Source organism: Cucurbita moschata, unplaced genomic scaffold (genome assembly GCF_002738365.1).
Source record: "Cucurbita moschata cultivar Rifu unplaced genomic scaffold, Cmos_1.0 Cmo_Scf00053, whole genome shotgun sequence".
NCBI lineage: Eukaryota > Viridiplantae > Streptophyta > Magnoliopsida > Cucurbitales > Cucurbitaceae > Cucurbita > Cucurbita moschata.
Window position 1 is genome coordinate 836,124 of NW_019268569.1, and position 26,705 is coordinate 862,828.

Genomic DNA, 26,705 nt, shown 5'->3' on the forward strand with positions numbered 1-26,705 from the left:
TCTTTTTTGAGGTGTCATTTGTGTTTCACAAGGTTTCCTTGGTTGAGTCACTTCTTTCACTAGCACCAGTATCATTTGGATCTTCAGGTACATCAACACTTAAGTAAATGTGTACAATTTGCTCCCCCGTCTTCAATTTCTTCAATGTTGTCCATGTCTGGTAATACTTACTTCTCTAAGAGCCACCTACTTTCATTACACCAATATGATCGTCAATCACATGGTTTGAGCATCCTAAATCAGTGATCTAGTCATTTTCATAATCAATATACTTTTCCATCATTTTCATGAGCGCTAGATCATCTTTTTCTATAGGATATATTGCCTGTGTAGCTAATTCCTCCTTCATCTCCATGTTTGAGAATGCCACATTGCTTTCGACAAACTTTTTCTTGGACAACAATCCCTATGCATGTAGCCCTTTTCCCGCAATGGTAGCAAATACCTTCAGATCTCTTCACTTGAGAGCTTTGTTGTCATTCTTCTGACATCTCCCTAGTTGTACAGTTCCTTGGTGACTTCTTCCTTTGTCACCATTTTTGTATCCACGTTTGATAGATGACTTATTGTTACTCCGATTTCACTTGTGTAGAGTGCTTCTTCTTCACCCTTTAATGTGATGCCTCCCATTTGCTTAGCCATAATTTCTTGACTGCCAAGCAAATTTTCAAACTCTACAAGTGATGGTTGAGTTGGCCATCCTTGTACAACAATAACAAATCTTCTATATTTTTATCGTAATTCGTGAATAATGATCCTCTTCATTCGAACTTCTCCAAAGACAAACTTTGGGTTTAGTTCAGTAATCTCCTAGCAAATCGACTTGACCTTGTGGAATTACTGAGCAATCATCATGTCACGTTGTGAAATTGATAACAACTTGTTCTCTAGAAGTTGTAGCCTCATATCATTCTTCTTTGAGAACAACATCACGAACAAGTCTCATGCTTCTTTTGGTGACTTGTCATCTCAAACATGCTCTAACATCTTTTCTTTGATTGTGGTCCATTGCTTTGCCTGCTTTGATTCTCCATTTGTGCAAGGCGGCATTATAATTTTTCTCTAGCGATGTAGTTTCACTCCCGTTTCCCAAAGGTTTTGTCCTTGTAAATAGGAGATTACGCATGTTGTCCCTGTATTGTAATTGTTCTTGTTGAGTTTCTTGATTCCTCCATTGATTTAAAAATCACACATCATGTTAGCTATACCTCAGTAATACAAACAAGCTATTTCGACACAAAATTTGTTGAGTTATAACTACTCACAACACAAAGAAACTCACCCACTAATAATCTTAAAAAATCGTTTATGATGTGGAAAATTAGACAAAGCTGCAACCACAGATCATACTAAGAATTCCAAGAGATCAGACAACCTACGCTAACTTAGCTGTGATACCAAATTATTGAACATAACTCTTGGTAGGAAATACCCATTCTTTATTAAGATCAATCAATTACAAGAGACTTTGTACAAACTTTTGCACTCCCCTTTCAATTTGTATGGATGAAAAAATAGATGAAAAAATAGATGAAAAAATAGGTAGGGTGGAAGTTATTTATAGGAAAGCTCAAGCAATTCCTTATTTAACAATTTATTCTTAAAATATATAAATTTTTTTTTAAAAATATATAAATTTTTTAGTAAAATAGTGAGATATCAAAATATTTAGATATCTTTATTTCTAAATCATTTTTATAAAGTACGTAAATCATTTTAGTAAAAACGAATATATAATAGGCTCATATAATTATTAAGTTTGACCCCTTTAGGCTAGTGATGGTATTTTAACATGTTGGAGGTCGATGAGAGATATAAGTTACTAAGCTAGTGTCCAACAAGGTTATCTTGTCAGGCTCTAGATCCATCTATTTTATGATGGGTTGAACGAGAAACTGAAGGGACAATTTTCGCTAAGATCCTTACTTAAGCCAAGACCCTATTAAAGAAGATGTAACCATTACGTTATGACCTAATTTTTTAGGCTTCGAAGATCAAATCATGACGAAAAAGTTATTTAAAAATAGGGTAAAATTTTGTGCAATTTAAAGCAAACAACCCCCTAATTAAAAATAAATAAAAAAGAATTATAAACCAATGTTGTTTAAGGTTTATTACCGACCGGGACTAGGGTTGGAGATACAAAATTCAAACAACACAAACGACCCAAAAATCACATTAACATTGATACCTCGGGAAGACCCCACTGTGACCGTGCAGCTTCTAAACGCTCCAGCACCTCGATCAACAATCAATGAGCACCTGAAATAATTATAGAAGGGGTAAAAATACTCAATAAATAGCCTACTTGTAGACTTTCATTGCATCCAATCCTAGTAAGTTACCACAAATTTTTCTTTGAGTTCTAGGAAGTTTGGCCCTAATTCTATGGCAACCAGAGCCCTTTGAGAAGGCCTCAAAGTTAGAGCAGTTTTCTTGTCCATTACAAACCCACTCTAAGATCTGGGTGTCGCTCACCCATTTCTAACGTCGTGGATCTACTGAACGACGTATTATAGCTCGAGATGAACTGTTTTTACTGTTCTTTTGATTTATTCAGCTTACATAACCACAACAATGAAAGATCGATATCCTAGATTGAGAGCTACTTCAAAAAATTTGATAGGATAGTATGACATCTACGGTCTGAACATCATTTATAAAAGGTTAACTAGTAGACCCTTCCACATACTTGCTAACTACTAAGTTACTTGTTGGTCCCTTGTCACCTCTTTGGACGGTTTATAGCACAGAGACCCTATTTATAAGACCTTTAGTAATTTCTACTAGATAAAGACACCTAGTAGCCTGAAGAAGCTATTTCTAAAAGGTCCAACCTAAGTCGCTAATAGCACTAATGACATACCAGAGAAGACCCTAGTTACATGATTCACTACTAGGTTCTTATGACATCTAGGTGGTTTAAATCTCAACTTAAATTTTCAAGACACTAAAATTAGCTCTTCCAGATGCCATGGAGCTTTACTAATCAATGCTCACAATCTTAAAGTTCTCAGCCTACTGAAACGTTCTAACCTAGGTCAACATGAAACTATTCTAGCTTTAACGCTCTAATCTAAATATAATATATTCATTCATGCTTTGTTAGGGAGATAATCCTATTAATCACCTAAATTACCAAATACATTATCTAAATATTCATACAAGCTCAACGAGGAAATAGCATTCATAAATCACACAAAGCCCAAATAAAAAATCTCATTCTTCTTTCAAGCATAGTGGAAAGCATTTAGATCGACATGCATCTCAAAAATCTCATCCGGAGGACATTATGTCAATTTTTCAATACATACATAACATTCTCGTTTATACTACCCTTCTAAAGTCATAATCACGTCTATTCTAACCACCTAAGGCAAGATATCTCACATGCTAGTACATACTAGCTATTCCAACATGTATTGCTCAAAGAAAGTATGAATAATTATTTATTTGGCGTGCATGTCTTTTTTCTTGCTTTTCTGTCTACTAGGAGCTATAAATTTATTGAAATTTCTCGAGTTATAACCTAATGCGAGTCAAGTTAGAGTTAGTATTGAAATCAAGTCGAAAAAATCATCTAGAAAAAATGATTATTGGATGATGAAAGTCTCACAGCTAATTTAGGAAATGATCATAAACTTATAAACATAGAATACTGTCTGGATGATATGAGGTTTTTTGGAAAGCCCAAACCAAAACCACTCAAATTTATGCTGAAAATGAACAATATCATATTATCACGTTTCACTTTTTACTTTGGAGTTATTTTAACCAAATATATATATTAGTCATTCTCATCCAACTCCCGGGTAAGATGAAAGTTCATTTCTGCGCAAATGGAAGTAGAATAGATACAGAAGCTTCACTTCCTCTGTAGAAGGAGGCTTTCCACCTGCAAGCCAGATCTCCAGGATATGGCTTCCACTCCCACCGGCTCCATCACTACCGTCGAAGATGATCGTCACCTCGATCACCAAGACTCCATCAAATTCGGCTCTACGGAGGCACTCGAACACATTCGAACCCTCACCGATGTCGGAGCCATGACCCGTCTCCTTCACGAGTGCATTGCGTACCAGCGAGCCCTAGACCTCAATCTCGACAATCTTCTCTCCCAACGCTCCGACCTTGACAAGCAGCTCGTGCAGCTTCAGCGCTCCGCTGAAGTCATCGGCATTGTTGAAGCGGATGCCGATTACATGCTCTCTAACGTCACATCCACCAGCGGCCTCGCCGACCAGGTTAGCGCCAAGGTCCGCGATCTTGATCTGGCCCAGTCGCGGGTCAATTCCACCCTGCTTCGTATCGACGCCATTGTTGAGAGAGGGAATTGTATTGAAGGCGTCAAGAAAGCTCTTGATTCCGAGGACTACGAATCTGCAGCCAAGTATGTGCAGACGTTTCTGCAAATCGATGCTAAGTACCAGGATTCCGGGTCGGATCAGAGGGAACAATTGTTGGAATCGAAAAACCAGTTGGAGGGAATTGTCAGGAAGAAGCTCTCGGCGGCTGTGGATCAGCGGGATCATCCCATGATCTTGCGATTCATACGGCTTTATTCTCCGTTAGGTTTGGAGGAGGAAGGGTTGCAGGTTTATGTTGGGTACTTGAAGAAGGTGATTGGAATGAGGTCTAGGCTTGAATTTGAGAATTTGGTGGAGCTGATGGAGCAGCAATACCAAAATCATAATGTGGGCAGTAATCAAGGCCAAATTAATTTTGTTGGCGGCTTGACAAATTTGTTCAAGGATATTGTTTTGGCTATAGAAGAAAATGATGAGATCTTAAGGAGTCTATGTGGTGAGGATGGGATTGTATACGCTATATGTGAACTTCAGGAGGAGTGTGATTCGCGTGGATCTTTAATCTTGAAGAAGTATATGGAATATAGGAAATTGGCTCAGTTGTCGTCTGAAATTAATGCTCAAAACAAGAATTTACTAGCTGTTGGTGGTCCAGAAGGACCTGACCCAAGGGAAGTCGAGTTATACTTGGAAGAATTGTTGACGTTAATGCAGTTAGGTGAGGACTATACTGAATTCATGGTCTCCAAAATCAAGGGATTGAGTTCTATAGATCCAGAGTTGGTTCCCCGAGCTACAAAGGCTTTCAGAAGTGGAAGTTTTAGCAAAGCAGTTCAAGATATCACAGGATTTTATGTCATTCTGGAGGGATTTTTCATGGTTGAAAATGTGAGGAAAGCTATCAAGATAGATGAGCAGGTGCCTGATAGTCTTACAACTTCTATGGTGGACGATGTGTTCTACGTCCTACAGAGTTGCTTAAGACGTGCGATTTCCACTTCGAATATTAGCTCATTGATTGCAGTTCTGAGTGGTGCTAGTAGTCTGTTGAGCAATGAGTACCAAGAGGCATTACAACAGAAAATGCGAGAACCAAATTTAGGTGCAAAACTATTCTTAGGTGGTGTTGGTGTACAAAAAACAGGGAATGAGATTGCAACAGCCTTGAATAACATGGACGTGAGCAGTGAATATGTTTTGAAACTCAAACATGAGATTGAGGAGCAATGTACTGAGGTATCATACTTCACCTTGACATTTACTTCATACATAACTGCTACTGTTGTGCTATACTACACTAGATTTCTTTTTGCACTTATAGTTTTCATTTTTCACGTTTTGTGGCCTCTTTGTTTAGTGTTTAAAAGGCTGGTTGAGATTGAAAACCTATTTTGTTAACTTTGTAATCTGTTGTGTGAATTAATACCCTTGGCAGATGAGTATTGCTTTTGAAATTGCATAGTTCATTGTCATACGTTTGATAGCATATAAAGCTGGGTTTCCCCATCTGATGCTCTGTTTTAGTTTTACTATTTGTATCAAATATATCCTCCATTCTTGTCTAAAAGTAGTTCAGCTACTAAGTGTAACTCCCTGAATCTGGTTCCTGTCTCTAAGCCGGAACTATCACCCTACTAACACGATAAAAAATAATTTCATTGATAGTATGAAGTTTCGAAAGGGGGAGAAACCCCGTCTGGTGAATTACGAAAGAACTCTCTAATTGGAGAGGAGGGAGGAAAAGCTATAGTAGTGGAAGAGGGGGAAAGATTTACACCAAGAAACAACCACATTAATAACAGATTCAAAAAATCTGTGATAGGGAAGTTCCTTATCTTGAAAAATCCCTCTTGGTTCTCTCTTGCCATATGATCCAGCAGTAAGCTCGAATAAAATTCTCCCATAGGGCTTTTTTCCTTTTCTTGAAAGGATGGCCCCCTATTGTAAAGTGCAGCATCCGTTGAGGGTTATTTGGTAAGGCTGTAACCCATCCAATGGAGTGAAGAATAAATTTCACACCAAACTCACTTCAACCAAAAGATGGCCTTGTGATTCAGCATCCTTCTTGCAACCTGAAATTCTACGTTGTTATTTAAACACGTAGTCCCCCTTGCCTCTGCTCTTTGGTACTATTTTCACATGTTTCACATTTGGAAAACCTGCAAAGCATAAATTTAGTGAACATAAAATGGAAATGACAGACACTTGATTCCGGAACTATGGGACTGAGATCTAATCACTTTTTAATAATAAAACTTTTCAATGCCAAGACCACCGGAACTCTTTGGCAAGTTTCTGTCTAAGAAATTCTACAATCTGTTTTGAGGTTGCAATGAACCAACAGTGTACTGGAAAATGCTCGTTGACAATTTTTGCGCTTTCTCAGCCCCATCTAGGGATATAGAATTCAGTATGTAGAAGTTCTATCTTATCTCTGAGAGTAAGTAACTTATATTTTGCATCTTCCATATGCTGCATTCTGTTTAATTACAGTATATTGTATATTGTATTATTTGAGAATCATCAGTATCAAATTGATCTGGAAATTAAACTCGATATACTTCTTGCTATTGTGTATTCTCTTCCAAAGTTGAAGTTAATTTTACAACTTTTTTAGCCTGGCACAATTCTTTGATGTTTTGGTGCATGATTTTCTTTTCTTTTCCTCTTATATTTTGGTAGTCCTCACTTCTATTGAGGGATAATCGAGAGATACGTTGATAGGAATGTAAGAACCAAAATTTTGTTTATTTCTAAGGAGAAAGGAGGCTAAACCCAACCATAAAGTTTTGGGTGGTTAGCTATGCAATATGAATTTTGTTTTACGTTTTTTAGTTTCTGGAGTAAGATGGATTCGGTGCATATCCATTTGGCAGAATTTATTAAAACTATTTTTGGATTTTGTGATCAAAATAGTTGAAATTCTGAACAACATTTTTTTGTTTTCTATGTATCTAATTTTGAATTTGAAATCTTAACATATCTATTTAAAACTAAAGCTTTGATAAATATAGTACTTCATGTTAGTTAAATTAACATATGTATACTACATACATTATCAGTTATATGATACTGTAGAACAATAATTATACATAGTTTATTAATAAAACATTTTTATAAATAAAATAATTATAGTTGGTAACTATAATTATTTTTTTAGTTTATAAATATTTTATCAAACACATTTTAAATACTTCAAATTATGTTCCGGTTTCTAAATTTGCTACCAAATACATATTCAAAAACACTGAAAACATGAAATACAATTTTGTTATTCATGAAATCTCTCGTTTTCAAATTTATGTTTTGAGATCATTAACAAATGCACTTTCACTTTGTTGGCCCTTTTGTGCTAATTCATGTGAGGCCTTTTTCCCCTTTAAATGAAAAGTCATACATTCGTAGAACAAATGAAAAAATTTACAGCAATACCAAAGAACAACTCATTACAAAATGGAGTTGAAACAATATTAGCAATGACAAAATCCAAAAAAGAAAGAAACCATTACAAAAAAAAGGGGGTGTTCAAATTAAAAACCTTGTCAAAGATTATAGTTTTTCTTCTTTATTTTCCCATTGACGAGCTTTATTAGTTCATCTTTTGGTGTTGGGAGCCCAAATAAGACCCTTTTATTTCACCCTTTGAGCTAATAGACAATAGATAAGTACAAAACTCTTTTGATCACTGACACCTAAGGGGAAGAATTACCATTCCATAGTCCAGTCCTCCCCTAATGTGAGGCCCAATTTTGTAGTGACATACAAGTTAGTTCTGTTACAGGAAGATGTCGAATATTTTGGGGAGGATAGAGATCTAAGGGGAATTTGTATTAGTCTTGAAATTTTTGGGGTAGAGAATCCTGGGAGCAGAGTTCAGATCTCTTGAAGAGATTCATCAATGTATAACAGTTAGATAGGAGATGGATTATTTTGGGGAGGATAGGGAGCTAAGGGGATTCTTATCATGTTTTACCTTCAGAAGATGGACTGAAATTGTTGGGTCCTCGCTAATTTTTTAGCCTCTTTGTTCGTTCTGGACTGTTGTTATTGGGTAATGATACATAATGTATTAATTAAGAGCTACTTTTAACCTTGTACATTTGTAAAATCTAGTGTTGCAGCTTATTAGTAGCTCTGGGTTGATTAGTTTGACGATGAAGGAACGACAGTTGTGTACTAATTCTTATTCTATCATGTCTCATGTCTCCCTGAAATTAATTACATGAGCTGGGATACTTCACTTACTGTTATTTTGTTCCATGTGAACTCCCCAGTGCCGTAATTTGTTCTGATTATTTTGTAGTGTTGTTTCCAATATATGTAACACAAATCGTGTGGAACCATTTTGGTAGGTATTTCCTGCGCCTGCAGACAGAGAAAAAGTGAAATCTTGTTTATCTGAATTGGGTGATATGAGCAGCACTTTCAAGCAAGCTTTGAATGCTGGGCTGGAACAACTAGCTGGAACTATAACACCTCGGATTCGCCCAGTCTTAGACACTGTTGCAACATTTAGCTACGAACTGTCCGAGGTTGAGTATGCTGATAACGAGGTGAATGACCCATGGGTCCAAAAACTTCTCCATGCAGTGGAGACGAATGTGGCATGGTTTCAGCCTCTAATGACTGCCAACAACTACGACTCGTTTGTGCATTTGGTGATCGATTTCATCGTAAAGAGACTTGAAGTGATTATGGTGCAGAAGAGATTCAGTCAGCTTGGAGGGCTTCAACTTGACAGAGATGCAAGGGCGTTGGTGAGCCACTTTTCCAGCATGACTCAGAGAACTGTTAGAGATAAGTTCGCTCGGCTCACTCAAATGGCCACAATTCTCAACTTGGAGAAGGTTTCAGAGATTCTAGACTTCTGGGGTGAGAACTCAGGACCTATGACATGGAGACTTACACCAGCAGAGGTAAGGCGTGTGTTGGGTCTCAGAGTTGACTTTAAACCTGAAGCTATTGCTGCTCTTAAATTGTAAACTTATTTTAGTATTATTTACCTCATATATTCTTTGGTTCTTTCCCATTAAGAAATACCTACCTCTCTTGCCTTCATCTTGCTTCTTAACTTTTTGTTACTTTCAACTTTAAATACTGATAGCGCAGCCAAGCAGATATACTTTTGGACGTTCAACAGAACACTTTCTTGTTTTTCCTGTGAAAAGAATTATGAATTTTGATACTTGAGAATCTGGTTTATGAGTGTTACATTTTGAATGTGAGGGTGATTCAAGGGTTGGTTTGATGATTGGAAACGGATGTTTAAAAGGAGCAGAATAGTTGTTGAAACGAGTCCAACTCTCCAATGTCAATAGGCTTAAACCTGCATGGTTCAATTTTCTTGAATCTGTTTACCAACTTGAAACCTAAACAGAGCAGTATTGTACATATGGTATAATCTGTTTCAACTGCATTAAAGGTTTCATAAAAATATCTTCTAATTGTTTTTGGTCTTTACATCACAACTTGGTCGAAACTGTAATCTTCAAACCTAATTTGATCATGAGTTGATGTACCCATATTATTATAAAAAAAATTTGGATTTTTTAAGAAAAATAATAATAAAATAACAAATTGCTAAAATACCCCTAAACTTCGAGATATTTACGAAAATGCCACGGATCAGAAAATTAATTTAAGTGCCGGAGGACACACAACTCACCATATCCAACTGCTAGAATTCAAATTGGAAGTCGTAGCTCACTGATTAGAGAGGATATTTCTGACATATAATCCAAAATCTCCAAATCAAGATGATTTTGGAGGTTTCAACGTCAATTTAAGCTTCCTCTATAAAGTTTGAAGTTGGAGCATTCACATATGGATTAAGAATCGAGTTAAGTCAAGCTCCTAATCGAAAGTGATAAGCATTTAGATTTTAGGTCTCCTACTCTCTAATTTCTTCCAAATTCGAGAGCAATTATCCACCATTTTCCTTCATACTTGTTATTACAACTTCTAAATTAGATTACTCACAAGTTCTATGAAGGAATCGAGCACTAAAAGAGCCCCGAACTTATTCCCCCAATATCAATCCGAGCCTACATGATAATTCATCGATCAAGGATGATCTCATTCGGTTTCTGCACCTTCAAGGAGTAATTCTATAGAAGATTACAAAGAGAAACTTTAAGAACGTGCCCAATTGAAGGAAATCAGTTTCGGGTACAATTTGGGGGTAAATATCGAATTCCAATCTACGGTCCATTTCTCTTCAAATTAAGCATTAGCTTCAGAGGATTGAGTTGAGTCACTTTGATGAAGAAATCGAGAGCTGAAACATCCTAGAATGAGCTACCTAAGAAAAGGAAGTTCTGTGTTTTCGGGTGAGTTGCAAACCGAGGACGATTTTTTAAAATTAAGGCCCCACACAAAAACATTCCTCCAAACCAATTCTTTTGGCTTGAGCTAGGAATAAGGAAAAGGTTCCATGTAGAAGTCGGGCCCTAAAAACTCCTAGAATCGGCTAACCCAATAGAAATTCCTTGTTTTGAATTCCAGCGAAATCATATTTTTGACGAACTTTGGAAGCAAATATCATAGGCCACGATCCACAAGAAGGTACGAAATTAATCACTAGCTCTTCCTTGTAAGACCATCTTTAAGTTTCATGAAGAAACCGAGAGGAGCAATGTCGTGATCAGAGCTGGCAAAGCAGGTTTTTAGGCTATGGCGCACATAAACGCGTGTGTCTTCTTCTTATCTAGAGAAAGAAGATGATGACATGGCCAGTTCAACTAAACCGGCCATGTCAAACCAAACTATGACCTTTCCTTAGTTCTTCTCAATTTTAACCCTCTTTCAGACAAGTTCTCATAGAAATTTTCATGGTTCCATAAACTAGACACAATAAGGAATTTGTGAAAAAAAAAATTTAATAAGTAATTCGGATACCGAAAGCTTGAGAACGGAGGTTCCGAATGACGATGACGAAGTAAGTAGCCATCTTAGACTTTTCTTAAGCATATTGTAGAAATTGCTTGGATTTAAGTATGAACCTTAAACAAAATATAAATCAAAGAAATATGAAAAAAGAAAAATACAAAGAACTGAAAGTTAAGGCCATGAACCGATCAAATTGCTCGCTCAAGATTACGTTAAAATAACTCACTAAATGAACTCGGCTGATTATGTATGTGACCATAATGCCTAGTTAAATGACATGTTAAGATTATATTGTAAGATTATATATGAAATTTGGTGGTTTAAGTAGCTAAGTAAAATGAGGGTAGGTTCTTTAAGGTATTTTGAAGGTCCAACACCCTCCAATGGAGCCAAAATTGGGATATAGATGTTAAACACCTAAAGGAAACACCTGCTAAAGTAAAGATTCATAAGGGATATCGATGACAAAATAGTGAAAGGTAAATTGGGATTGCCTTTCATGTGATCAAAGTTTAGGAGGAAACAGATAACAATTCACATTACCTAAATCGTAATAGACGCAAGGGGAGTAAGTGTGGAGGATAAAGGGAATGGGTTCTTCCATGAACCAAGCATGGATTGATGGAGTTCTTGATTCAACCACGCATTACACATCAAACAAACACAAAATCTAATCAGAATCACTTCTTCAGAGAACCCCCACAACATTCTCAACAATCCAATATCAATGAAGTTTCCAATAATGAAACCTACGGACCATATTAGTTAGCAGTATGAACCAAAACAGGCTACAAAGTTAAGTAAATACTAAAACATAAGGTGGTTTCCTTCCTTTAACACATAAGTTTGATTAGTAGAGGAACGTGTTTTAGCATACAGTAAATCAAAATTGGGGAAAAAAAAACAAAAAAAACTAGAGGACGACCTGAAGAAAGGAGAGGGGAATTCCTGCTACATTCACCAAAAGCTACTTAACATTCAACAATTACAAATAACCAGAAATAGCCCAACAGAAACAGTGAACAAAGCCCAATTAAAATAAAAATAAGAACACACAAAGTTTGTGAGAAGATCAGACGTGTGCAGTGCCTTCTGTGAACTTGGGATCCTCACATCTGTACTTCCCATCAGGCCCTATTCCGAACCCTTTCGGATCAGCAAACACGTTCTCTAGTAACTGACTTCTGGCTGGATGGGGGCTTTCATCAGCGAACTCTACTGCTTCTTCAACCACCTCGTCTATCCTCTTCTCTATCGCCTTTAACTCCTGTTCACTCGCTAGATTCTTCTCCACCAAGTACTTCTTCAACGCTGCGATGGGATCTCTAGCAGCATAACGGGCCTTCTCGGCTGCCACGGTTAAATCAGGAATTCTTAATCCTTTGTACTTTCCGGAGTTATCATATTTAGATAAGAAACTACTACACTTGTGTCATCTAGCCGAGTCGGTCTATGAACTCTAAAGAGTGACCACATATTTAACTGATGAATATTAGAAATCTACATATGTTTTATCATTCCAATTTGCTAAATGTATCAAATGAGTTCCAATTGTTCTTCCTGGTGAGCAATCAATCATGCAAAGGTCAAATAATGGAGTAGTTATGTCCATAAAGCTTGCCTGGTTTCTTCCTTATTCACTGCCACTTCTATCATGTTTGGTTCACTAAGAATCTATTCAGTAAACATTGCAAGATGACTCCAATAATGGCCTCAGACAACGCACTCAGGACTAAATCAGCTATAACATTTCCCTCTTTGTTCAGTAAAAGATGGAACTAATGAATGAATTATCCTCTAATGCTGTGTGGAGTAAGGATTAGGAGATTAGCTATCAGTATTCATGAGAAATGAATTCAGGAACTTTTCGATGATCCCTAATAATAAATGTCAACAAGCAAATGCATATTTAGAATTGACAGAATCAAATGTAGGTGTGAATTGAAGAGAACTAACCAGGGTCACGGAGTTCATCTGGATCGGCCAGTGAGTGTCCTCTAAACCTATAGGTTTCACATTCCACGAGAGTCGGTCCTTCTCCTCTCCTGGCTCTTCCAATTGCCTCCTTTGCAACCTCCCTCACCTTCAAAACATCCATACCATCAACATGAACACCAGGCATTCCAAATGCAGGACCCTTCTTCCAAATTTCAGGATCTGATGTTGCCCTTAGATGCGACATTCCGATTGCCCAAAGATTATTCTCCACAACAAATACAATTGGCAATTTCCACAGAGCTGCCATGTTCAAACACTCAAAAAACTGACCATTGTTGCAAGTTCCATCGCCAAAAAACGCCAGTGTGACATCTTCACAGTCTGCCTCTTTTAAAACTTCTCTCTTGTATTTCGATGTAAATGCAGCGCCAGTGGCCACTGGTATGCCTTCCCCGATGAAGGCAAATCCGCCGATCACATTATGTTCTTTCGAGAACATATGCATTGAGCCACCTTGGCCACGGCAGCACCCAGTGGTCTTTCCAAAGAGCTCACTCATGACCTCGCGGGCTGGAACTCCCTTGCTAAGAGCATGAACATGATCACGATAAGTGCTCACTACGGTATCCCTCTTTGTAAGCAGCTTGATAAAGCCAGTGGAAACAGCTTCTTGGCCATTGTAAAGATGAACAAAACCAAACATTTTGCCTCTGTAATACATCTGTGCACACATGTCCTCAAAAACTCTGCCTAAGATCATGTCCTCATAGAGTACCAAACCCTCTTCTTTTGTAATCAGCTGTGTAGATACAACAAAGGGAACCAAAAAAGTGGAAGAACTTTTAAGCCAAGATGAATCCAATAATCGATAATGACAATCTCAAACAGTAAAACAGGGAGACGAAAATGAACAAATTAAAAATCAATCGATGAATCCATGCAGGCATAGAAAGTGAAATTCCATGCTAAATTACCCCATTCCCCCAAAAATTGCAGGACATTAGCAACCCAATAAAAAAAGAATCAACCCCGTACAAAAGCCGGAATCAAGAATCCGAAACGCACCAGATTGGAACCGGATTTGAGCTTCTTCTCCTTGACAACATCGGAAACAGCAACGACAGGGGAGGATCGACAGCGAGTGGTGGATTTGGAGATAGATGGGAAGCGAAATCGAGATCCAAGAAAGTTGGAGGTGGATCTAAAGGGATCAAAGAAGAGGGGTTTTTCGGTAGATCTGGGGGAGTTGAGAAGAAGGGGTTGGAGGATTTTGGGAGATGCAGAGAGGGACATTGTGAAGTAGGGTAGTGAGCGGAGGAGAAGGGGGGAAATGGAATGGAAAAGAAGAGAAATAGGAGAAGATCTATAAAAGGGGAAGAAGAGGAGAAGGGGGGGCGGAGGAAACGAGGAGAGGGAGCTTGGGAATCGCCGCCTTTTGTGAGGCGTGAGGATTTTGGTGTTGCGTTTTCACTGCAAACTGGAAAGGATCAAATGGAGTGGAGAAGAACACACCCCACACTCAACTAAAACCAACCACTTTCTACTGCAACAACAACGAAAATTAAATTTTTTTTTGCCTAAATTAACTCTTTTTTAGTTCATATTCCATCTTGCAACACCTTTTAACTTCACCAAAATTTAGATTTTAAGCTTTCAAATCTAAAATTTGTTTCAAAATATATAACTATTGTAAGCTGTTGTCGTTAAATTCTTAGGTGGAAATGTTTTATTAGTTTATACCAACAAATCTAAACACAGTGTCTATCAATCAATTTTGTTGTTATCTTCCTCCTCCTTTCAAATTTATGTGTTGTTGGACTTGATTAATTACTTAAATTCTTTAATTAATCAATTTTTATTCATTTAACTAAAGTAGCACGCCTATAAATCTAGAGTTGCACCTTTATGTATTGTGGGATAAGTTATGTTGTTTGTAATTATAGGTAGATTAAAACTTTGCCCTCGTAGATACATCTTTCACCGTAAATATCACTGTTTCTCTATTGAATAATTTGTTTATGCTCAAATCATGCTAATTCCTACTCCCTGTTTGGTCAAGTCTAAAAAATGGTAGACATTAATTACGATACTTTAAGATATAAATTTCAATATAAAGTATATCAATGGTATGAAACGATTCAATTATGCTTCAACTCTATATGGAAACGACCGTCGATACGTGCCAGTCTGTCACTTTTATATTTTATTGGCCTGATGACTTGAACTTACGTCCTTTTATGAATGTATATATTTTTTTAATTATAAACAATAAAAAAAAAAGAACTTACAACATGAAATATTTCTTAAATTTATATTTTTAATAAAAATATGTATTATGGATAGGGATATAATTTATGAACCACGGTGGGATCCACTTATCAACACCCGAAGTTTGCAACAAGAATTAAATTAAATGTTTTGATTAGATTTATATTTAAAAATTTTGAATGGTTCTCAACCGTGGGTCCATAGCTCAGTGGTAGAGCATTTGACTGCAGATCAAGAGGTCACCGGTTCGAACCCGGTTGGGCCCTTTATTTCGTTTTTTCCCCTTTTTTCCTGCTACTGATATCATGGCATCTGCTACTTGAATAATATCATATAATGAATTTAATTTATTGCTACTTGAATAATATCATATAATGAATTTAATTTATTATTAATGTATATAAGACCCATGTTTAATCTAACCTCACTCAAATTTCAAAAGTCACAATTGCAAGTGAAAGAGTTCTTCTAAACATCAATTGACTCTTCTTGAAGACTGAACATGAGAGAGGTAAGCATCGCCCATGGAAGTGCTGCAACAAGAGTGAGCACGAGAGAGGCGAGACAACACACGTGGAAGTGATCCAAGAGAAATAAGCATGAGAGAGGCGAGACAACACACGTGGAAGTGATCCAAGAGAAATAAGCACGAGAAAGAGGCAGTACTCCAAGTAGATAGTGTGCATAAGTTATATGCTCTCACCGTTCACAACTTCAGTTAGCATCTAAACTAATAATGAATGATATCTATTATTAGCTTGAGTTAAAGTGTCGAACCATTAGACTTATATTTGTGAAATACGAAGTCATTGACGTGATTTATTCAGATTCATAGTTTATTCCGATTTACCATAACGGGTATCTAGTATTAGGATTTAGTTACCTTTTTTTATTTCTCACGTAAAGTTATTGCAACAAAACTTACGGGGTGGTATTAATAATGGTGATTTATGAGAGTTAATTACCTTTAAAAATCAAATTTATTGTTTAAAACCAACTTTTTGTTGCATAATTGTAAAAAACAAGTTACATGATTTGTAAAAACTAATTAAATAAGTGTAAAAATAAGTTAGGCTTGTATTAAATTTAAAAATAATTTAATTTATTTTCTTCTTCCAATCACCTAACTTTGTTCTAACTCTCTTCATACCCTTATTGCTCTCAAAAAGTTTTAACAAGTTCGAAAACAAAAACCGACTAAGAACTCAAGTGTAACCGTTCTTCGTTCAAATCTTAAATTTAAAAAAAAAAAATTATCTACAAAATTTTGTTGCAGACATGTATTTAATTATTTAGGCTATTAAAATAATTTAAAATATGTTTGAATAGGTGTTGAACTTGACGCATAAAACTCGAATATATGAGATGTGAGCGCAAATGAGTTGCAATCATTGAGCGATATGCATTTGCTATTGGAGCTTAAATTGATTTGGGCTTTAGATTCAATCTATAACCCTAATAATTTGTTCATGAGGATTGTTGCGTTTCTACTCCAAAAAGATGCTCGATTGTGGTGGTAGTCTACCTTGAGGACTCTAGCTGCAAATGTCGACCTGGTCATATGGACACAGTTTAAGGAGGCTTTTCTCAAGGAATATTTCAAACCAATGGTGTGATAGAAGGAGAGGTGAGAATTTATGAGTACGGGGTAGGGAGACACATTAGTAGAAGAATTGATCACGAGTTTACTCGATTGTCTTAATTCCTTCTTGCATGGTCGACACTAAGGAAAGGAGAGTAGAATGTTTCATCATTGACTAGAGATTTATGGTTTGGAGATCTATATCCTCATGAGCCACCTAACTACGCCATGACACTTTGACTAAAAAAGGCGATTGATGACTGTAAACTCCCTACAGTTGATAAAATTCTAACGGTGGCTAACACCACCTCAGACCATATAAGTTTTTTAAGAGTAAAGTGTGCTTCGACTGCTATATGGATGACATTGTAGCAAAAGGATGATGGTGGCTACTAGTCAACCAGTAAATGGTGATCAAGCCCCACCCTAGAAGTTGGCCTAACAATAGGGTCAAATTTATGCCAATACTCGATAGGAGGCTGAGGCCTCAAACACTGTAGTCATAGGTATGTTGTCTATACTTTGACACTTGACATAAATGTTATTTGATTTTTGTTCTACCCATTGTTTTATTTCTTCCAATTTTGTTAAACACACCCGGATAGACTTAGAGTCATTAGGTAGTGTATTGTCGGTGGCCAATCCAATAGAGATGAACATGAAACCCTATAAGAAAGTAAAACACTATCAAGTGTTTTTGTCAAGTTAACAGGAGAGTGTCTCACAAATTTTTTTTTAATACTCACCCAGTTTTGAGAATGAATTTCATATAAGGGCAAAGTCGTAGTACAGTAGTGACGGACAATGTAGAGAAGCAGGTCATGGAGCAACTCAAGAATCTTTATGTTTTCTCTATTTAAAATATCTTGTTGTTGAAATGCTTGGTTAAATTGCAACTCTTTTAAAGTTCCTTTAGAACCGATTTTACTTAAGTGTTTTTTAGCATCTTTTCATGTATTTTAAATTACATCTAGTTTTAAATGACGTCTCTGATACATGTGTGAAATGTTGGGTCATTACCGTATGTGATACCTGAGTAAAAGAGGGGTACATAAATAAACTAAGACCTCATCAAGATGAGAGTGATTTGAGGATGGGAATGTTAAAAAAGGCCTATAAGAGTTAAAAATTACTACATATGCCAACAAAGTGCACTTTTATTTTAAATGGCTCAATTATATGAACTTAAAATTTGCAGTCAAATGCTCTACCACTGAGCTATGAACCCAAGCATGTGGAGGCTACCACATATGTTAAATAAGATATATATTTTATTATATTAGATATTAAAATATTAATGTGGTGATTATTCACTTGGTATCTAAAATGGATGTCGTAAATGGTTTAGAATAGGCCAAGGAAAGTCCAATGCTCAATAAGAACCTGGTTGGAAGGATGTTCGAAATGTCTCCATGTGATGATCGACACATGGATTAGTTTCCAACGGATGTGTCCAAGCAAGCCAAGATGGTTGAGATTTCCTGAGACATGGATGGTGTCATGATGCATGGGTTGTATAGTTGGGAATCGAGATGACGATGAGATGCAACGTTGTTTATGAAGGACCTTTGCCTAGAGTAGAGGCAAGGTCGAGTCGGGTGACTTGGACTTAAGTAGAGGCAAGTCGGCTAGAGTCACAGACTATTGAACATGCACACATGGACAGTGTGTGTGACCAAACAATTAGATTCTGCACAAATAGTGTTCAGTTGGTGCCTAAGGTCCAATGAAGGCATAAATTGTGGCAAAAAATGTGAATGAGGCGTGAGTTCACCTTAAAACTTATCGTGAGCCTGTCAAGATTACACAATTTTATTATTAATTAATATTTTGGTTTATTTAAAAGATGTGCATTAATTCAGTAAGTCAATTGATTATAAAAAGCCGTTTTTTTTATAATGATAATAGGTGCTATGACCGTTATGCAGTTATAATAATAATAATAAATTTATATATATTGCCACATTATTATTATTATTTTATCTTATTCAATGCTTAAAGGCTTAAAATGTTGAATAATCATTTTTGGGCAAATTTACTCCAATTTCCTAATTATAATTTCAATAATTTCATTAATATAAATTTCTTTTTTTAAAAAAAAAAAAGAGAGTTGAAAATTATTATTATTATTGAAAAAAAAACATGAGCCTCGTTGGACAAGATTTTTCACAGTAGAGACTCGATTGTCTCAAATATTCGAGTCAAATTTAAAAATATAAAGACAAACTTGTTACATACTAAAGTTGAGTAGGGGTAACCCAACCTCGTAACATACTATTGCAGTCCCTTTAATCCAATGGACAATGTAATTGAAGACAGCACGTTGATACGTCAAACGAGCCATCTTTATCCGATATCCATAATATACCAATTGATATACAAATTAAAAGATTAGAAACAATGGAAATGAATTTGAACAAAAAGAAATATGAAAGAAAATCATAGCCTCAACTTTCAAACAGTTAAAGAGGTTTGTAAAAGAACAATGAACAGAAATTCCTCACTTGGCATCTTTACTTTTCTACTCAGAAATCGTACAAAAAGCATACAACCTAACCGCATTTGATTTCAAGATGTTCCAATCTGAAGGCAACAGCCCACAAAATTTCTAGCAAAGGCTTATTAGTTATTGACCATTTTTTATCTTACCCAAACTAATCAAAGTGAAAGGAAACATTGACTGCCTAACCTTGCGTCTAAGTTTTCTCCTCATCCGATTGCGAGCATGGTTGCTCAGGTACAGAATCAACGAAAAACTCCTCAACTGTAGGATAAAACAGATATCAAGTGTCAAGCAGTACACAATGACATACACCTTCAACTGCAGAATTTAACAATGCCATTCCGATACACCCCAACAGTCGACATGTATAGCAAGATGAGAGTTGTGGGCAAGTGAGTCGATGAGTTATAGAAATGTAATTTATGACAAACTTACACGGCAGGGTAGGAAATGGGAGTTTGAGAAGCATTTAGGGAAAGCTAAAGTAGAGGCGAGCGACACTTTTCGATTCAAAAGTTGAGAGTTGGAAGAGATGAACATCCTTGAATTATCATGAGGCTCGTGTCTCTTCAACTTTCGTGTTGACTTAGTGAAGTTTATCGCATTTTTAGGGAGTATTTGGACACCGGAATAATATCGGTATGGAAGGGCATTGAGAAAGAAGATGTTGCCTACATGTATGAGTTTAAATGTCTTCAAGACTATAAGCTGAGATTTGATTATACAACATGCATATTGTAACCAGATTTGAATGAACTAAGCCGTTGGCAATAGTAATAGGACTACTTTCCTTTCTTTCCTTTTGTTTCTTTTTCATCTTCTTCATTATTTATTTAGCTTTAAAGAAAAAAGCAGAAAGCTTCTGAGAACTAAACAGAGATGATATGAAACAGTTGAAAGAAGGCATTAAAGAGAAAGTGTAGATTTGGTACCTAAATCCTCATTTTCTGGAGAATTGAGCAAAATATCCGAATCAGAAGGCAGAAATGGAGAACCAGGATAATTTCCCAAAGCTCCTAAATCTGCAGTAGTTGAAAATAATGACAATAAGTTATTTACAACGGAAGCTAATATGAAAAATAAATGGTATAGTTTAAGCAAGGTATTACCTCCCAAATTCGACAAATCTGCTGTAAGATCTGACAGACTGAAGTTCCATTGAATTTGATCCAATGATCGGAAAGGATCCCGAGAATTTCCATCTGTACCATCCGGTGGAAGTTGCAAACCTACAGAATTCGCAACGTCCGATGTGAAGACAGTTTCAAGATTTGAAGTCTCTGCTCCAATTCCGGAGATTTCTGATGCTGAGAATGGGAAATGACCACTGGATGCCACAGATGTAGGACTCACAGGAATCTCTGACATTGATGACAATGCTCTGTTTGGTGGAAGAACAGAAGCCTCATCAGCAGTATTGTAGTTTGCCATAATTTAACAATTGAAACTATGATTCATTATCGGAGCTACCAAACAACAGATACAAGGAATTGACAAAAGCTAGATGGAGTCTACTAAGAAGAGGTTACTCTAAACCCTAAACCCACCGCTAACAGATATTGTCTTCTCTGGGTTTTCCCTTTTGAGCTTCCCTCAAGGTTTTTAAAACACGTTTACTAAGTAGAGGTTTCACACCCTTATAAAGAATGTTTCGTTCTCCTCTCCAACCGACGTGGGATCTCAGACATACATTAGCACAAGAAAAATATTTGAACCGTAGCAGAATTAAATTTTAGAAGGAACATTTCCGACCGCAGTGGGCATATCATGTCAGATGATAGGAAGAAGGGCCAAAGAGATCCTAAAAACTTACTCGTTTCCAGAATTCATCCGAATAGGATGATAGTTACTTGGTGCAGGGACTCCATTGACTATATGACAACTTGATATTCCATTACTCATAGTATCAACAAGGGGTTGACCTGGGACTGGAGCCATAGATTGCTGAAGGACTGGATACCCCATAGGTAAGTTATTATTATTAACTGCACTGCAAAAAGTTCGAGTTTATAAACTAAAATAATTTGATCACTTTAAGTAAAATATTGAGGATATAAAAATTGCCAAAAAGGAAAGTACAAGTATGAATAAGCATTTTGTAGGAATGGAACCACCGTACCAGGCATAGGGTGAATCCCATTCTGTATAGGTGTCAATGAAACCTTGGGAGGCATAGGATACTTCATGAGGTGATATTGATGCTCAAGCAAATGGTTGAATAAGAGGATTTGTTTTTTCAATTTCAACCTTATATAATATGCTCGGAAAAAGTCGGCATTTTCTTCTTCCAATTTCTGCCATACTGAATTAATAGGATATAAAATTATGTAGTTTAACAAAAGCCATGAAGCATTGATGCAAACAACAGATAAGTAGACTTTCAATAAGGGTTTTCTAAAACCTGCATCGTACATGATCATTTATATATAGGCTAAACTATACATATTGTTGTCGCCTATGTAAAAGTGATAAAGAACAAGGTATTATATTCAAATGAGAAAAGCAAAAATAATCAAGAAACTATTGAAGTAAGTTCCAATATACCGAGAGTTGTAAATCCAGGATCTATTCTTGCACGAGTCAGGAGCGTTTTAACCGCCTCGTCTCTGTTCATGTATAATTGTAAGCACCGCTCAATTAAATTCTGGACCTAAAACACCAAATTTAAAGAACCTATCAACACATCAAAACTTCACAAATATGGATAACTGGAATCACGAGAGGATAAAAAGAACATTGCTTCTAAACTAAGAATATCTTATCTTACAAATTCAATATCTTGAGGTGAGACTCTCTTGCTGTCATTGCTCGTTGCAGATACAGAACTTGAATCTGTAATAGGTGCCTCAGTTGTATTTAATTTGTCATTTTCTTTCTCATTTGCTTTCTCATTTGTTGAATCACGAGAAGCTTGAGCTGATTCTTTAGAGCCCTGTGAACTCCAAAAAGGTCTTTTAGAATATAGCTGTAGGCAATATATGAAAGAAAAACCTCTCATTTGTAGGTTTGTGCTAGATGAAAGAAGCACTTAAAAAAGAGTCAGGAAAGAGTGTTCATAGACATGTTTATGATAATGCCACAAACTACATATAGATGGCTGTAACGGCCCAACCCACCACTAGCAGATATTGTCTTTTTTGGGCTTCCCTTTCGGGCTTCCCCTCAAGATTTTTAAAACACCTCTGCTAGGGAGAGGTTTCCACACCCTTATAAAGAATGTTTCGTCCTCGCTGGCACTTTGTTCCCTTCTCCAATCGATGTAGGACCCCCCAATCCACCCCCCTTCGGGGCTTAGCCTCCTTGCTGGCACATTGTCCGGTGTCTAGCTCTGATATCATTTGTAACATCCCAAACCCATCGCTAGCAAATATTGTTCTCTTTGGGCTTTCCCTTTCGAACTTCCTCTCAAGGTTTTTAAAATGTATCTACTAAGGAGAGGTTTCCACACCCTTATAAAGAACGCTTCGTTATCCTCCCCAACCGATGTGGGATCTCACAATAGCAGTATTACTAAACTGAATAAATGTAATGAAAATGATTAGAAGTTTATGCATTAGCTATGCATTTTTTCCCTATAAGGTTTAGATAACAGAGATGTGGATAGTATCCTCCTACAGTACTTGTGAGGCCTGTGGAAAATCGCCTATTTATTCACTTTACAAACATCTTCAAGCTTGTACAGGCAAATATTTTATGAGTACCTTTTAGAAAGCTAATTCATATCATAAATCGAACGAGGTCTATAAAATGAAGTGAACAAATTAAAATAATCCTGTAAAAAGATGGACAATAATCAAGAGATAGAGAAGAACCTGTGTGGTCTTCATACTATCAAAATGCAGGATAACCACATCCTTCTTCTTTATGCAATTGTTGGCGGAGTTTCAACCTGATAATAGAAGATTTTCTTTAATCCCCCTGAAACTGATTAATGAGCATATAAACGAAAGCAAATGATTTTGTACTTCAATCAATACACAAATTGTATTTCCTTTCTCTACTTAAATTATGTTATTTGTCAACTGTTAGAATAGTATCCATTCGAGTAAGGAAACAGCATTTTGTTTCTTATCATCTTGTCAACATTTGATTGATTTCCATGGTTTCGGATCATAATGAAAAATAAGAGAGAGAATAACCAAATACCAAAACGTGTGCTGATTGAATACTTAAAAAGACTTTCGAGAAAGAATAAAAAAAAAAACAATAAAGGGTAAAGGATCTTCTGCACAGAACTATTTTGAACCCTTTTAGATTTTGTAATGACAATTAAAATAAGGATCTAAGCTCCACTTTTCCACCCTTTTTCCCTAATAAAGAATTGATCGTCAAAGGCACGCATTTCGAGTATGAAAAGGCTTTAATCTCAGAATAAAATAATTGTTTTCCAAAGCAACAAATGACCAAAATAATAATCAGATTCCCAGATCTAAATCAATCTCAAATCATTCACATTTTACACTAGTTTAACAAAGACCAATTAACGAAGAAACCAAATAGCAAAAGGAAAAGGTAGGAAGGATCGAGCAGTATTACCTAACACCAAGATTCTGGAACTCAAAAACAGCAACGAAACTTCTCCACGAAGCTCAAAATTCTCAAATATCTAACAAAGAAGAAGATCTAATTAAAACCGCTTCAAAAATCTAGATTGAAAAGCAGCTCAGAGCCGTTAAATAGAACAGAAAATGTTCACAATCGAGGAATAAGTCGAAAATGGGAGTATTGGGCAGTGAAAAAGGTGCTGGAGAGTGAAGAGAACAGGGAAAATCTTGGGGAAATGGGAGTGGGAGAAGGAGAAGGTGTTGCATTTATAGCTTGGAATATTTTCCGGGAAAATGGCGGAAAAGAAAATGGTAGAAATAGAAAGGGAAGCCGGAGAGAATATACCTAAACGAGAGAAGTTTCCCCTGCTGTCGGCTGCGCTTGTGCATCTACGGCGCCATCCATTTTTTTGCGCCATTGAAATGAACAAGATTTTTTTTCTGTAATATCAAACAATTTTCTCATGTAAGTATGAGTAGAATTTTCTCGTGATATTATCATATAATTTAATAATAATTATTCAAATTTTAATTTTTAAAAATTAGATTTGAATCTTAAAAATTAACAACCTCATCTCTACCTAACAACACGTGTACACTTACAATTATGACTCCAATAATTGACCGGATTATTAATTCTAAATCTACACTAAATTAATAAAAATACGAATTATATATAAAAAAAAAAAACTATTAAATTGCACCCGTGTATTTTTTTTTTCTTTTTTGAAACATTGAAATCTATAAATAATATTTATGGATCAACTGGTTATTGGGTATAATTTTAATTATTACTTTGTTAAAAAATACAATTGGTTTCATGGGTGGGAAAAAGCATTTCACTCTGTCTCGTGCATGTGTTTAGCGAGGAATAAGAAGCGTCAGCCCTACAAGGCTAACTTGCCACGAGACTCGATGAAAGTGCGAGTCAAGAGATTCCGTATAAATAGTGGAATCTAGTCATAGATAGTTCAAACTTTTTTTTTTCCAAATAGATTACATCTCGTTCTAATTCTTAATTCGACCATTGAAATATGGTCACTAATGCGAGTTTTTAGTAGAAGTCATTATCTTAGCTGATTCAGCCCCACTTCATATTCGTATGAATGAGGAATGATACATGCATGTCCAACTACTCGAGAAATAGAAAGAAGTGTCGAACCAATGATCCCCACGTGGAGAGCAAGGGGCCAGTAGATGAGCTACTTGAATGAGCAACCTGGTCCCTTTGAACCCTACCATCTGCAAACAAGGCGACAAGGTTGGAAACAAAGGTAGGATGGTTGGTGGTGCATGGCTAAAATTGTTGGCTTAGAGAACCAAATGTTGCCAAGAGACTCTTGCAAAGGTAAAGGACGGGCTAGGGACGAGCTCTCCCTTGAGGGTCCTATTGGGAAGCTCCATCGAGGTTTGACCACATGATGCCTGAGGTACGGGATTAATCAAAATTAAGCTGCCAAAAGACAAGATCTCTTCAACAACTCGAAAATGAGGTTGAGGCTTAAGATCGAGAAGTATTTCCACCTCGTTCTAAGTATTCACATTTGGCTAATAGAACTGGAAGCCAAGCTCTTAAAGTGTACTCAGAATTTATAAGGTCATGAAGGGCATTGGGTACGCCACACTAGTTTGATACAAGCTACATCATGACGACGTAGCAACCTGAGAAAAGAAGATGGACATGAGGATGTCCTACCCAGAAATTCTGGAAAAAGCAACTTTTAAGACTAAAGTTTTTAAGTAAGGGAGATTTGATGACACTCCAGCCTCAAAGAGGATTAGTTTCTCAATTTTTACTTAAGAGTTCCAACTTTTGAGATTTTATTGGGGCTTTAGAAGTAAAAAAAAAAGTAAAAACTTAAGTCCACTTAGGATAGGAAAAAATCATAAGAGCTCAACAAAAGTATAAAAGAAAATATGAGGGGTAAAATAGTCATGTCCGTCTACATGCAAATTAGGGAGTAGGTAAATATCCTAATACAAAAATAATTAGGAAGAAAAAAAAGAGAGTGAGAAAAAAATAGATCGTGCATACTTTGATTCGAGCTATGAAGAGTCATTTTTCAGACACGGTTCCTTCGTGAAAGTTATTTAGAAGGTTAAGGATATCAAATTAGGTCTCTTGAATCGTCTAAATCCATCCAGAATCAAGGAAAGTCGAGTGTTAAAAGATTCGAGTATTAGAAGCTGGAGTTGAATCCGACCAGAAGTCAGAGTTTGAGCGAACATCAAAAATTGTAAAAATGAATTTTTAGCTTAGTTCGAACAAGTTTATTTCGTTCTACAATTTTGAAGAAAAGTCGAGGCATAAACAAGACAAGGGTCACGAGTGTCAAAAATAAACTTGTTGAAGGGTCGGGTAGAACGAGGCCTTAACTTCCAAAGTCAGGGTTTCGAAGAAAACTTGGACAGGCAATTTTGGAGTCAAGTCCGTCCCATATGAAATATGAATGCTAGTCAAATTTGGTGTCAATCAAACACCAAATGGACACTCCATGTGTAAGGCCCAAATTAATGATTATAAAAATAAGCCCCATGTTCAGCTATTGGGGCCAAACCCTTAAGCCAGCTGCCGTTCTTCCTCCTTTTTGTCGTTTTCTTCCTTAGACAGTTGTCACCTAAAGCTCACGCCGTCCGGTAGCCAAATATTTCCCACACCCCCCCCCCCCCCCCCC

The 26,705-nt window shown here is 36.5% G+C and overlaps 3 protein-coding genes and 1 non-coding gene across 12 annotated transcripts; 2 read left to right on the forward strand and 2 right to left on the reverse strand.

The window, feature by feature from the left end:
* The first annotated feature begins 3,798 nt into the window (after positions 1–3,798).
* Positions 3,799–9,447, forward strand: LOC111436338 (conserved oligomeric Golgi complex subunit 4-like). The gene is made up of 2 exons (XM_023074090.1): positions 3,799–5,543; positions 8,660–9,447. The coding sequence occupies exons 1-2, from the start codon at positions 3,918–3,920 to the stop codon at positions 9,287–9,289; spliced, it is 2,256 nt and encodes a 751-aa protein (XP_022929858.1). The 5' UTR covers positions 3,799–3,917; the 3' UTR covers positions 9,290–9,447.
* Positions 9,448–12,000: 2,553 nt separating this feature from the next.
* LOC111436336 (pyruvate dehydrogenase E1 component subunit alpha-3, chloroplastic) lies at positions 12,001–14,633 on the reverse strand. Its single transcript, XM_023074088.1, has 3 exons — positions 14,199–14,633; positions 13,152–13,932; positions 12,001–12,545 (listed from the first exon to the last, which is right to left on the reverse strand). Exons 1-3 carry the CDS (start codon positions 14,424–14,426, stop codon positions 12,268–12,270), a joined length of 1,287 nt encoding a protein of 428 aa, XP_022929856.1. The 5' UTR covers positions 14,427–14,633; the 3' UTR covers positions 12,001–12,267.
* A 962-nt stretch (positions 14,634–15,595) lies between these two features.
* Positions 15,596–15,667, forward strand: TRNAC-GCA. Its single transcript has one exon. It is a non-coding gene; the product is annotated as a tRNA-Cys (tRNA).
* Positions 15,668–19,410: 3,743 nt separating this feature from the next.
* On the reverse strand, positions 19,411–24,493 carry LOC111436370. Of its 9 annotated transcripts, none has more exons than XM_023074139.1 (10): positions 24,377–24,493; positions 24,023–24,092; positions 23,299–23,375; positions 22,254–22,418; positions 22,031–22,136; positions 21,606–21,788; positions 21,300–21,471; positions 20,596–20,867; positions 20,419–20,508; positions 19,773–20,157 (listed from the first exon to the last, which is right to left on the reverse strand). In XM_023074139.1, the coding sequence occupies exons 3-10, from the start codon at positions 23,311–23,313 to the stop codon at positions 19,907–19,909; spliced, it is 1,254 nt and encodes a 417-aa protein (XP_022929907.1). In that variant the 5' UTR covers positions 23,314–23,375; positions 24,023–24,092; positions 24,377–24,493; the 3' UTR covers positions 19,773–19,906. The 9 variants fall into 9 exon arrangements, with proteins under 9 accessions (XP_022929915.1, XP_022929907.1, XP_022929912.1 ...); XM_023074144.1 differs by having other exon boundaries at positions 23,299–23,404; XM_023074141.1 differs by having other exon boundaries at positions 23,299–23,410.
* Positions 24,494–26,705: the final 2,212 nt, after the last annotated feature.